We start from the raw sequence: 13478 nt of genomic DNA, 5'->3' as shown, positions 1-13478 counted from the left end.
AGCTCTGTAAACCCAGTGAACAATCTGGGTCTCGATTCCTAAAAGAATCCTAATGTTAAGATCACCGCACCAGGAGAAAAAGTGTTCAGCAAGATGCTTGCTTTAAAATTTAAGAATCACCTTTGTTCTTAAATGCTTTTAAGAAACCCAACCCAGTCCAAGCATCTAGTCACACTATTATGAATCTGATGGATAAAGATCTTTTTGATGAAGAAGAAAGAGCGCAAACTTACCTAAAAAGGCCAGACTTGATTTTTATTCAGGAACAACTCTGTAAGCTTTACATTGTAGTATTATTACATTCATTTTCTTTCTTTTTGAAACAGTACTAGCTGTTCTTAATTTTTTAACAGTTGGTTATAAATAATTACTGATTTTTGTTTGTATAGTTGGTTAAAGAAGTAAAGTAGAGCGATGAGATGTAGTTCTTAACTTGATGTGATGTATAAAGTGCTTTTAAGAGTGCTTCATTTATCTTCATTATTGCTTAATTAAGAAATAAAGGACAGACAGTTAATTACCAGCTATTCGGTTGATGATGTCCACCTGAAATAAAGTGTTCTGCAAACTTCATGAGACTATGGCTTTTCATTTTTCTCTTTACATAATGAACTATGAAGTTGCTCTAGTGCATGTATGTGTATGTATAATATCAAAAATGTGTTTAATTATGTGTATTAAAAACACACAAACCTACAGTTATTTTATCTAAATGTGCAACAAACATCATCAACATAAAAGAGCATGCATTCTTTAATTCTGTCCCAAACATAAAAAACTGTTAATCCTGAATATTCAGATGATGCATACACATATAAACTACAAACCAACTGGTGTAATATTTACAAGGCTTTTCAACAGGAATGCAGTTCAGACTTTCCTCACATGGGGGTGCTATACACATTCAAACTTGAGAGGAAACCCAGTTTTACATGTTTTACATCAACCAGCAGTAGAGTGTAAACTCAGTCTGAGGAAGGAGCTCCTCAAGATAATCAACATGACCAGAGTGGGCAGCATTATTTGGATTGCAGTGCTGTGTCTCACTGGTACACTTTTAAATTATACTGAGTTAATTTCACCATTGTAACATTTTGTTTTGCTTTTCTTTCACTTTTCACAATTTGATCAGAATTTTCTCTCATTTCAGGATTTTCTCACAGTACTCATGTCATCCAGACTCCCTCGAATCTGATTGCAAACCAAAAAGGATCTGCTACAATCAAGTGTTGGCACAATGTAACAAGTTACAATCAAATCAACTGGTACAAACAAACCAACAGACAAGAGTTGATTTTTATTGGATATCTCATAGGAAAGTCAGCACCCAAAAAGGAAACAGATTTTGAGGATAAAGTGAACATGACTGGAGATGGAAACAGGGATGTCTCTTTGACCATCGGAAATCTTTCACTCACAGACAGTGCAGTGTATTTCTGTGCTGCATATTACACAGTGCTGCAGAGCTGCTCTTTTCAGTGCAAAAACGTCTCTGAAAAAATGTCAGAACAAACCCCAAGTTCTTATTAACACCTGCTTCTGCGGCCTGTTTTTGACTTACTGCCAGTGATATTCACAGTTAGGAGTTTCGTTTACAACCTTAGAAACAACTATTTTATTTATTCATTCATCAGTCTATCTATCTGTCTATCTATCTCTCTATCTCTCTCTCTCTCTCTCTCTCTCTCTCTCTCTTTAGGAACACACGCTGACACAGCTTATAACCAAATATGAATATAAGTACTGTCATTATGTTTAAGCGATACTTTACTGTGCTTCAAAGTTGTAATCCAAAAACATGCTATGGTCAAAGTCAGAGAAATGAAATAACAAAACCTAAGAGATATCCAGAAAATAGTGAAGGAAAAAGCACAGGTCAAAACTGAAGGGCAAAAATCTATGAAAGACTGCATGGCTTTGCATTAAAAACAGACATGATTCTGTAGAGGAAATCACTGCATGGGCTCAGAAACACTTCTGAAAACCACTGTCTGTGAAAACAGTTTGTTGCTGCATCCACAAATGCTAGTTAACACTCTTAAACACAAAGAAGAAACCACATATAAACAGGATCCAGGAATGCTGCCACCTACTCTGGGCCTGAGCTCATTTAAAATAGACTGAGGTGAAGTGGAAAAGTGTTCCGACGAATCAACATTTGAAATTATTTTGGGAAATCTTGGATGCTGTGTCCTCCGGGCTAACGACAACTCAGCTTGTTATCAGTGCACAGTTCAAAAGCCAAAATTCATGATGGTACAGGGGGCCATTAGTGCACATGGCATGGGTGATGTGCACATCTGTGAAGGCACCATTAATGCTGAGCGATATATACATGTTTTGGCAACATATGCTGCCATCCAGACAACATCTTTTTCAGGGAAGGCCTTGCTTATTTTAGCAAGACAGTGTCAAACCACATTCTGCAAGTATTACAACAGCATTGCTCTGTATTCAAAGAGTCTGGGTGCGCAAATTTCCCCGTTGTGGGATTAATAAAGGATTATTTTATCTTATCTTAAACTGACCTGCCTGCAGTCCAGACCTGTCACCACTGAAAACATTTGGCTCATTATGAAATGAAAAATACAACAAAGGAGACTCTGACCTGTTGAGCAGCTAAAATTCTATATCAAGCAAGAACAGGAAAACACTTCATTTTCAAAAATACAGTAATTGGTCTCCTCAGTTCCCAAATGCTTACAGAGAGATGTTAAAGGAAGAGGTGATGAAACGCAGTGGTTAACATGCCCCCATCCCAACTTTTTTGAAATATGTTCTTGGCATCAAATTCAAAATGGGCATATATTTTTCAAAAAACAATAAAATTTATCAGTTTCAACATTTGATATGTTGTCTTTGTAGTATTTTCTATTAAATATAGGGTTCGAATGATTTGCATGATCATTGCATTTTTGTTTTTATTTACATTTTGCACAGCATCCCAACTTTTTTGGAAATGGGGTTGTACTTAAGCTTGCATTCTTTAACTCTGTTCCAAACATAAAAAAAATGTTAGTAATGAATTTTCTGATGATGTAAAGACACAAACTACAAACAAATTGGTTTAATATTTACAAGGCTTTTCAACAGGAATGCAGTTCAGACTTTCCTCACATGGGGGTGCTATACACATTCAAACTTGAGAGGAAACCCAGTTTTACATGTTTTACATCAACTAGCAGTAGAGTGTAAACTCAGTCCGAAGAAGGAGCTCCTCCAGAAAGTCAACATGATCAGTGCGGGCAGTGTTATTTGGATTGCAGTGCTGTGTCTCACTGGTACACTTTTAAATTATACTGAGTTAATTTCACCATTGTAACATTTTGTTTTGCTTTTCTTTCACTTTTCACAATTTGATCAGAATTTTCTCTCATTTCAGGATTTTCTCACAGTACTCATGTCATCCAGACTCCCTCGAATCTGATTGCAAACCAAAAAGGATCTGCTACAATCAAGTGTTGGCACAATGTAACGACTTACAATCAGATCAACTGGTACAAACAAACCCTCAAACAAGAGTTGATTTTTATTGGATATGTCTATGGAAGTTTAACACCCAACAAGGAAAAAGAGTTTGAGTCTAAAGTGAACATGACTGGAGATGGAAACAGGGATGTCTCTTTGACCATCGGAAATCTTTCACTCACAGACAGTGCAGTGTATTTCTGTGCTGCATATTACACAGTGCTGCAGAGCTGCTCTTTTCAGTGCAAAAATGTCCCTGAAAAACAAACCCCAAGTTTTAAGTTCTTATTAACACCTGCTTCTGTGGCCTGCTTTTGACTCACTGCCAGTGTTCTTCACAGTTAGGAGTTTCATTTACAACCTTAGAAACAACTACTTCATTTATCCATTCATTCATTCATTCATTCATTCATTCATCCATCTGTTTATCTATCTGTCTATCTATCTACCATCAAGATTTCCCTTTACTGCAATTAAGGGTCAACCCCTGAAAAAAAAACCCCATGGCATTATCCCTCTTCCACCAAACTTTACAGTTGGCACAATGTAGTCAGGCAGGTAACGTTCTCCTGGCACTCACCCAACCCAGACTCTTCCTTCAGACTGCCAGAAAGAGAAGGGCTATGTAGCACAGCATGTGCTACCCCGGGCTCAAGGAGGACGCTGGAGGCAGGGTTTAGGGTTGCAGCAGCCATATTTATTTAACCACACAAAACAAACAAACTTAACCAAAGGTAAGCTGGCCACTTTTCAGTGGCTTCAGTCAGTCTTTTTACTCAATCCTTCTTCCAAATAAGCTTTTCAGCTCCTCAGTCTCTTGCTGCTGCTGCTGCTCGTCTCTCTCTACTCTCTCTGTTCCCTCTCAGCTCTTTTAAAAGGCTCTCACGCTGCCAGCCAGATCAGCATCAGCTATGAGCACATAAGCCGAGAGGGAACTAGAGCTCGCTGCTCCACCTCCTTGTCACCGACCCCAGCTGGCAGCTCAGCCGCCCGGGTCGAACGTGAGGTGTAATGGAGCGGCCTCGCTGCGTAACAGGGGGCGGGGCCCAGGCGGCGGAGCTCGGTACTCGCTCCTTGCCCTGGTGCCTCTCGTTGCCGGCACCGTCGTCGTCTTCCTCCTCCTCCCGCCGTCACTCGCGTCACTCGGGTTATTCGGAGGAGCTCGGGCTTTGCGCTCCGCCCCCTCACCACTCGCGGCTCTCTCCCTGCCGTCGCGGCCGAGGTTCGTCGCCGCTGGGTGTTCGGGCACCGCCTTCCTGCCGGCTCTCGCGGCCGTCATCGTCAGGGCCCAGGGGGCGGGCGCATGCCACAGGCGATTTGTCGCGTCTTGTGTGCAGCTGCTCGGCCATTTTCGTGAAGCTCCTAACGCACAGTTATTTTGCTGAGGATGATTCCAGAGGCAATTTGGAACTTGTTAGTGAGTGATTGAACAGAGGTTCTATGTGCTTCAGCACTCAGCGGTCCCACTCTGTGAGTTTGTGTGGTCTATCGTTCTGTGGCTAGGCTGTTGTTTTCTGATGATGTAAAGACACAAACTACAAACAAATTGGTTTAATATTTACAAGGCTTTTCAACAGGAATGCAGTTCAGACTTTCCTCACATGGGGGTGCTATACACATTCAAACTTGAGAGGAAACCCAGTTTTACATGTTTTACATCAACTAGCAGTAGAGTGTAAACTCAGTCCGAAGAAGGAGCTCCTCCAGAAAGTCAACATGATCAGTGCGGGCAGTGTTATTTGGATTGCAGTGCTGTGTCTCACTGGTACACTTTTAAATTATACTGAGTTAACTTCACCATTGTAACATTTTTGTTTTGCTTTTCTTTCACTTTTCACAATTTGATCAGAATTTTCTCTCATTTCAGGATTTTCTCACAGTACTCATGTCATCCAGACTCCCTCGAATCTGATTGCAAACCAAAAAGGATCTGCTACAATCAAGTGTTGGCACAATGTAACAAGTTACAATCAAATCAACTGGTACAAACAAACCCTCAAACAAGAGTTGATTTTTATTGGATATGTCTATGGAAGTTTAACACCCAACAAGGAAAAAGAGTTTGAGTCTAAAGTGAACATGACTGGAGATGGAAACAGGGATGTCTCTTTGACCATCGGAAATCTTTCACTCACAGACAGTGCAGTGTATTTCTGTGCTGCATATTACACAGTGCTGCAGAGCTGCTCTTTTCAGTGCAAAAATGTCCCTGAAAAACAAACCCCAAGTTTTAAGTTCTTATTAACACCTGCTTCTGTGGCCTGCTTTTGACTCACTGCCAGTGTTCTTCACAGTTAGGAGTTTCATTTACAACCTTAGAAACAACTACTTCATTTATCCATTCATTCATTCATTCATTCATTCATTCATCCATCTGTTTATCTATCTGTCTATCTATCTACCATCAAGATTTCCCTTTACTGCAATTAAGGGTCAACCCCTGAAAAAAAAACCCCATGGCATTATCCCTCTTCCACCAAACTTTACAGTTGGCACAATGTAGTCAGGCAGGTAACGTTCTCCTGGCACTCACCCAACCCAGACTCTTCCTTCAGACTGCCAGAAAGAGAAGGGCTATGTAGCACAGCATGTGCTACCCCGGGCTCAAGGAGGACGCTGGAGGCAGGGTTTAGGGTTGCAGCAGCCATATTTATTTAACCACACAAAACAAACAAACTTAACCAAAGGTACGCTGGCCACTTTTCAGTGGCTTCAGTCAGTCTTTTTACTCAATCCTTCTTCCAAATAAGCTTTTCAGCTCCTCAGTCTCTTGCTGCTGCTGCTGCTCGTCTCTCTCTACTCTCTCTGTTCCCTCTCAGCTCTTTTAAAAGGCTCTCACGCTGCCAGCCAGATCAGCATCAGCTATGAGCACATAAGCCGAGAGGGAACTAGAGCTCGCTGCTCCACCTCCTTGTCACCGACCCCAGCTGGCAGCTCAGCCGCCCGGGTCGAACGTGAGGTGTAATGGAGCGGCCTCGCTGCGTAACAGGGGGCGGGGCCCAGGCGGCGGAGCTCGGTACTCGCTCCTTGCCCTGGTGCCTCTCGTTGCCGGCACCGTCGTCGTCTTCCTCCTCCTCCCGCCGTCACTCGCGTCACTCGGGTTATTCGGAGGAGCTCGGGCTTTGCGCTCCGCCCCCTCACCACTCGCGGCTCTCTCCCTGCCGTCGCGGCCGAGGTTCGTCGCCGCTGGGTGTTCGGGCCCCGCCTTCCTGCCGGCTCTCGCGGCCGTCATCGTCAGGGCCCAGGGGGCGGGCGCATGCCACAGGCGATTTGTCGCGTCTTGTGTGCAGCTGCTCGGCCATTTTCGTGAAGCTCCTAACGCACAGTTATTTTGCTGAGGATGATTCCAGAGGCAATTTGGAACTTGTTAGTGAGTGATTGAACAGAGGTTCTATGTGCTTCAGCACTCGGCGGTCCCACTCTGTGAGTTTGTGTGGTCTATCGTTCTGTGGCTAGGCTGTTGTTGCTCCTAGATGCTTCCATTTCACAATAATAGCACTTACAGTTGACAGGAGCAGATCTAGCAGGACAGAAATTTCACAAACTGACTTGTGGCAGAGGTGGCATCCTATGACAGTGCCATGTTTAAAGTCATTGAGCTCATGAGTATGATCCATTCAGGAGGCTATGTGCTTAATTTTATCCATTAGCAATGAGTGTGGCTGAAACACCTGAATAATAACTAGAAGGGGTGTCCCAGTACTTTTGTCCATATAGTGTATGTTTGCATTTGCAGATTTAATGTATATGAAGTAACATGTAATGTTAAATGTTTTCCATTATTTGTAAATTGTGTATATATGAAGTAAAAGTGTAGGGAAAACAGAGCACAAACTAACACAAAGTAACAAGGATACTTTATGTAGTTAAAAAGGTTCAAGCAGTATCTGCTTTCTTGTATTCCCACAAGAATATCATCATTGAATTTCGACAGACAGATATTTCTCCAAATTTACCTTGAAAACTGTTTTCATCTTAAGTGTTTTATGATTACTGAATTGTGTGAGTTAGTCACAGCATTCACACCTGTATTATTTGAGACATGCAGTAAATTATCAGACTTTTCAGTGAATGTTTCTTGGTTTGTTACAATTAAACCTACCTATAGGATTATTTGTACCATTTACACGCAATCTGCTTTTGGACTAATTTTTCATAGAAAGTACATAAAAGTTTGTGATATCATTCATAGTAGACATGTGTAAGTTTCTTGATAAAAAATATGAATCAGGATCAAGTACTTTTAAAACTATTGAGCAAAACCAAAAATGCATTAGATTGTGCTCCTCTCTGTCCTATATAGAGATACATAGGATTAAATGATATATATATAAGGACAGATTTTTATATGAAGCATTTTTAAGGCTTCCTTACAGTTTTTTTGGAATCTTTAAAAAAGGTCCTGCATAGTATGTTACTGTGTTCAGTTAAGTCTTGTTTTTAGTCTTTTTTTATTAACTTATTAGTTGTCAGAATAACCTGTAAATTAATCAGATTAATACAGTCTGAGTTTAGTTAAATATTTGTAAAATGATCTTATAAATGGCAGTTTGGATAAGCTGCTTTCAACAACTTGAGTAGGAAAGAGAGGATTAGATGGAAGTGTCCTTCACATACTCTCTTTTCCGTCTGGGTTTAAAGCTCCTCCTACCGTCAGAGGAGCTCAGTTCAGGTCAGAGAACCTGATTCACTGCTCTCTTCATCACAGAGAATCTAACATGTTCACAGCTCTTCTGATTTTAGCAGTTTGTCTTTTTACAGGTGCTGTTTCACAATACACACGTTTCATTATTTGAATATTGCACATTATTTATTTATTTATTTATTATAATCTGTGCTTATGTTAATATTTGTCCCTGCTAAACAGGTCAAGGGGATGAAAGTGGTGTTTTCCAGGAACCCAATATTATTTGGGGTTCTCCAGGGAGCTCTGTAGAAATGAACTGCAGTCACAATAAGCCTGCTGACCACAGCCAAATGTACTGGTTCAGGCAGTTTCCAGGAGAGGGAATGACACGCATTGCATATACCGTTGTTGGTGGTGAACCGGACTATGGAAACTTCAGCAAAAACAAATATGAGGCTGTTAAAACTGTAGTTAAGAATGGATCTTTCACAGTGAAGAAACTGGATTCAGGGGACAGTGCTCTGTATTTCTGTGCTGTCAGTAAGCACTGTGGTGAAAACTCACTACAGCACTGAACAAATACTCCAGGCACTCAGCTTGCTGTTGGTGTGTGGCCAGGTTCATCTCTAGATGGTGCTGTTTTTTCGTCCATTTTATGAAATGAGTTGAGCATTGATGCACTGATGTTTCTCTTGCCTCTCAGGTTTTAAAGGCGTCAGCAAAATGGATAATACCCTTGCTACATATAGATAAGACAGAGAGGGGTTATTTTTATATAAAAGCTATAAGCTATGTTAGGTGCATTCAGTGAAAAATACAGCCTCTGAGAGAGTGTGTGTATAGAGACTTTATCACAGAGAATCCAACATGTTCACAAAACTATCCCTTAGCAGCATTAACTCATTAACTGACCATAAATAACAAAAGCACCATATTGTCAGGGCTTCAATTGGCTGCTTCTTGTTAATGCACACCTGGCATCTTGGAGATCTTAATGTTAGTGTCCTTACTATCAAGATTTAATGCAGTTTTTTTTTTTTTCTCAATGCGTATTCACACTGATACTGTGTTGTATGTCTACACACATCAAACTACTGTTTAAAGCATAATTTATACTAATAATCACCAGAACATATGTACTACTGAATGATTTTAAAAATTCGTTTTTTTTAATCAAGAAACTCCAGTTCTTCAGGATATTCATTCAGTGTCAAAGTTTCTCAAACACCATGTGATTTATACAAATACCACCAAAGTGCTTGAAATCTGCTGAAGCTCAATGTCCACACAGAAACAAACTATAAGAAGACCAACAGGCCTAGGACTGATATTTATGAGATTTGTTTATTGGTGGTTTATTTAAATATACAGAAACTTGATGATTCACCGAAAAAAAAATCATATACTTATATTCTACAAGAGTAGTTATAATGTCAAAATTTCCTCATAAGAAGCCCTAAAGGAAATCAATACAGACCGAAGATCAGATCTCAGATTACATGCAGAAAACTGCCCATAAATGTCAGTAAAAGCTGGTTCCAGTCAACATTTGTGACATTTTTCTCATCTAGTTTCGACACTCCTCCCACTGCCAGAGGAGCTCAGCTGAGGCCACTGTGTCTGATTCATTTCATCACCAGGAGTCCAACATGCTCATAATTCTTCTAATTTTAGCAGTTTATCTTTTTACAGGTGCTGTTTCCCAACAACACATGCATTGTTCAATATTTTATTAATTATTTCAGTTTAATTATTTGGATTAAACCTTTCTTCATCCCCTCTAAACAGGCCAAGGGGATAAAAGTGGTGTTTTCCAGGAACCTAATATTATTTGGGGTTCTCCAGGGAGCTCTGTAGAAATGAACTGCAGTCATAATAAAGACATCAGCCACAGACAAATGTACTGGTTCAGGCAGTTTCCAGGAGAGGGAATGACACGCATTGCATTCACGTTTGTTGGTGGTGAACCGGACTATGGAAACTTCAGCAAAAACAAATATGAGGCTGTGAAAACTGTAGCTGAGAGTGGATCTTTCACAGTGAAGAACCTGGATTCAGGGGACAGTGCTCTGTATTTCTGTGCTGTCAGTAAGCACTGTGGTGAAAACTCACTACAGCACTGAACAAATACTCCAGGCACTCAGCTTGCTGATGATCAGATGCCAATTATCTGGTCTGCTCTAGATGGTGCTGTTATTCCATTATGTTAAACAGGAGAAGAATACAGGTTGGTATTTCTCTTGGCTCTTTGGTTCTCAACAAAATGTATCACACTACATCTAAGTTTGTAAGAGAATTGTTTTTTCCCCCATACTTTTAAGAAACTCCATGCTGTTTTTTGTTAAGCGACCTCTGAAGGGTCTTCAGTGATAAACACAGTTTCTACAAAAGCTTAAACATCTGAATAATGACCATAACAATACTTTTATTTTTTTTTTTTTATTTCTGCTTAACCTAACAGTTGAGATGTAAACACAGTCATTCAGAGTGGTTTGATGTAAAATGCTTGATTGTAGAGAAACTTAACAATGTAGATTTCTTTAAAGAGGTGGTGATAGAAAACACGGGTCACAATGTCTTCAATGCAAATATAGCCATTTTATTTACCATCCAAACTTACCAGTAAGCCAAAACAAAAAACAGAGAAGCTTGGATTACAACACAGAGAGGCTATGACTTCATTCTTTGCTCAGGATGCCATTACTTTGCTATATCTTAACAACATGCAATACAATATTACAATAAGAACATTGTCAAAGTTTCAAAATATACCATTCACTGCCCAGTCCACCCAGTCCAAATATGGAAACTATGGTGCAGAAACAGCCTGCTTTGAATTCATTTTTTCTGTGATGTCACAAGAATGAATTCATTTACATCTAAGGCAGCCAATCAGAATTTATTTACATAGATCAGTCTTAAAGGCATAGTAACAAAAACAGTCAGTTTAGTTCTAAGGGACAAAGAGAAGTTGGAAAAAGGTCAAACATGAACTATGACAATTTTTGGTACACAAAACCACACAAATGTTGTACGTCAGGGGTGCACAACACCAATTCTGGAGGCCAATGTCCAGTACAGTTTGGCAATCTTGCTGCTCAAACACATCTGATTCAATTCCTCAGTTAATTGGCAGGTTTACTGGGTGTGTTTGAGTACAGCAACTACCAAACTGTGCATGACACCAGCCCTCCAGGACTGGAGCTATGCACCCCTGTCATAAGTGATCCTCAAAGGAAAAATACAATACAAGAAAATGTAGAATTAAAGTCCTTTAACGCTCTCTCATTTAATGTTTGAAATAACCATCTCAAATTTCACATTAAAGGGTGGGATCATAGTGCTTTGTAGTGTATGATGTCACATCCTCTCCTACTGCTAACAATATGAAATGAGCTCTTGTGTTAAATTCTACCAGTTTGGCTCAACTCTAGCTCACTGTTTTCTTTCACCAGTTTAAATCAATCAGAATGATCAGATTTCCTTTTAAATTATTCATCTGCATGTGCTGTTTCTCAGGTAATATTTTTGCGCTTATGTGATTTGGTATATGAACATTTACTCAACTGTACATACCTAACACTTTTTTTTTATCTTAGATTGTACAATTTGCAAAAAAGTTGATCAGAGTCCTGCTGATGTGTTGTGTTTGCCCAAGACGACTGTAAAGCTCACATGCAACCACAGCATCTCTAACTATGATACAATATTGTGGTATCAGCGAGTGCATGGAAACACCAGCCTGAAACTCATTGGTTATGCAAGCTATGATAGTATTAAACAAATTGAGCCAGAAAATAGAGGTCATTTTAACGTGACTGGGAAGGGACAATCATCAGTTTCTCTACACATTCTACAAGCAAGACAAGTCGAGGACAGTGGCATGTATTTCTGTGCAGCTTATAGAATGCACAGTGATGTACATCTCCTCTCCTAAGAACAAAAACCCACCTCTAATCAGCTTATTCACCTGCATAGCCTGGTACACCTGCTTAACCACACCAGAAGTCACCCCACACTGAAGGCTGACCCTATCCAACACTGTTAGAAATAAAGGTAATGTGCAGGTACATTTTTTGTTCATCAAGGTGCAAATAATGTAAATGTTCCCTCAAATGTAAACAGTGGTTTAAGGTCCAATTGTGTACCTGATATAAGTTTTTCCCAGGTGAAAAGTATGTATGTATTTGTCACCTTTCATAACCTAATGTTTTAAAACAGAACAATAAAATAAAAAGCCTGGAGACCAGTCGGTGGATTATGGTACAGTTATGCACCCTGACTAAAGTGACAAGAGGGGTACTGCCCCAGTGACACTTTCATACCTTTATTTCTGAGAGTGTAAGACTGCAAAAATATGACATCATTTCCTTCCTACACAAGCAGATATCAATTCAGATCAGTTCACGGTGCTAAATGCCATCATGATGATCATCCTCACTTATGCTCTAGCGCTGCTCCTGATGATGGGTACAGTGCTTTAAATTACTTTACAATTACTTTACAATACTTTAAAAAGCCAATCGACATTTCAAAAGAAAGTTATGGGTCATTTCAAAGGAGAATTAACTTCTGCTACTCTGTTCTGTTATTTAAATGTTTCCATTGCTTTTCATTTAAAGCTCCAGCCTTCTGTAAAGAGGTTCTTCAGTTTCCATCTGCACTCTTCTGTGATCCTGATAGTGTGGTTGAGCTGCACTGCAATCATTCCCTGAAAAACTACGACACATTATTGTGGTACCAGGCTTCAGACAGTGACACTGCAATGAAACTCATTGGTTATGTATACTACAAGAATGCCTACATGGAGGAACCATATAAAGAACGATTTAACGTGACTGGGGATGGGGAAAAAAATGCAACTCTTCAACTTCTCCAAGCTAAAAAAGCTGAAGACAGTGCTGTGTATTTCTGTGCAGCTGCATATACACTGTGATGCACAACGTGTATCTCCTTATAACAAAACCCCAAGTCATTATCACTGAAATTGCACACCTGTGAAGTAAAGATAGTGAGGGCTCCATAAATGTTTGAGTAGTTATACAAACATTGCAGGGTAAAGGTGGGTTCCCTACATGGTAGCTTCAATAGCTGTTTTTAAATTATGGTGGTACTCGGCCTCTAAGTTGTACATTAATAAAAGAAATGAGTCTTATTGCAGTACTGCATAAGAATAAGCATAGCATAGAGTATCACATGTACAATTGTGTGTGTGTGTGTGTGTGTGTGTTTAAATAAATCCATCAGTTAAATTGTACTCCATTTTTGATATACTATTCTTATATATTCATTTTCATATATGCTTTGTTTTACTTCAACAACTTCACAAGTTTGAAGTTTGGAATTAAGTTTGGAATTAATGCTTTCAATAACACAAAACCAA

General features: G+C 39.7%; 1 gene segment (V, D, J or C); it reads left to right on the top strand.

Annotated features, from left to right (window-relative positions):
- Positions 1-6782: 6782 nt before the first annotated feature.
- On the top strand, positions 6783-10218 carry LOC118823209. The segment is given in 3 exon segments: positions 6783-6891; positions 9667-9787; positions 9884-10218. Coding segments are annotated over 3 exon segments (486 nt in total).
- The last annotated feature ends 3260 nt before the right edge of the window (positions 10219-13478 follow it).

The sequence above is a fragment of the Colossoma macropomum genome, unplaced genomic scaffold (assembly GCF_904425465.1).
Source record: "Colossoma macropomum unplaced genomic scaffold, Colossoma_macropomum, whole genome shotgun sequence".
NCBI lineage: Eukaryota > Metazoa > Chordata > Actinopteri > Characiformes > Serrasalmidae > Colossoma > Colossoma macropomum.
Note: the sequence above shows the minus strand (reverse complement) of the source record. Positions and strands in the feature narration are given on the sequence as shown.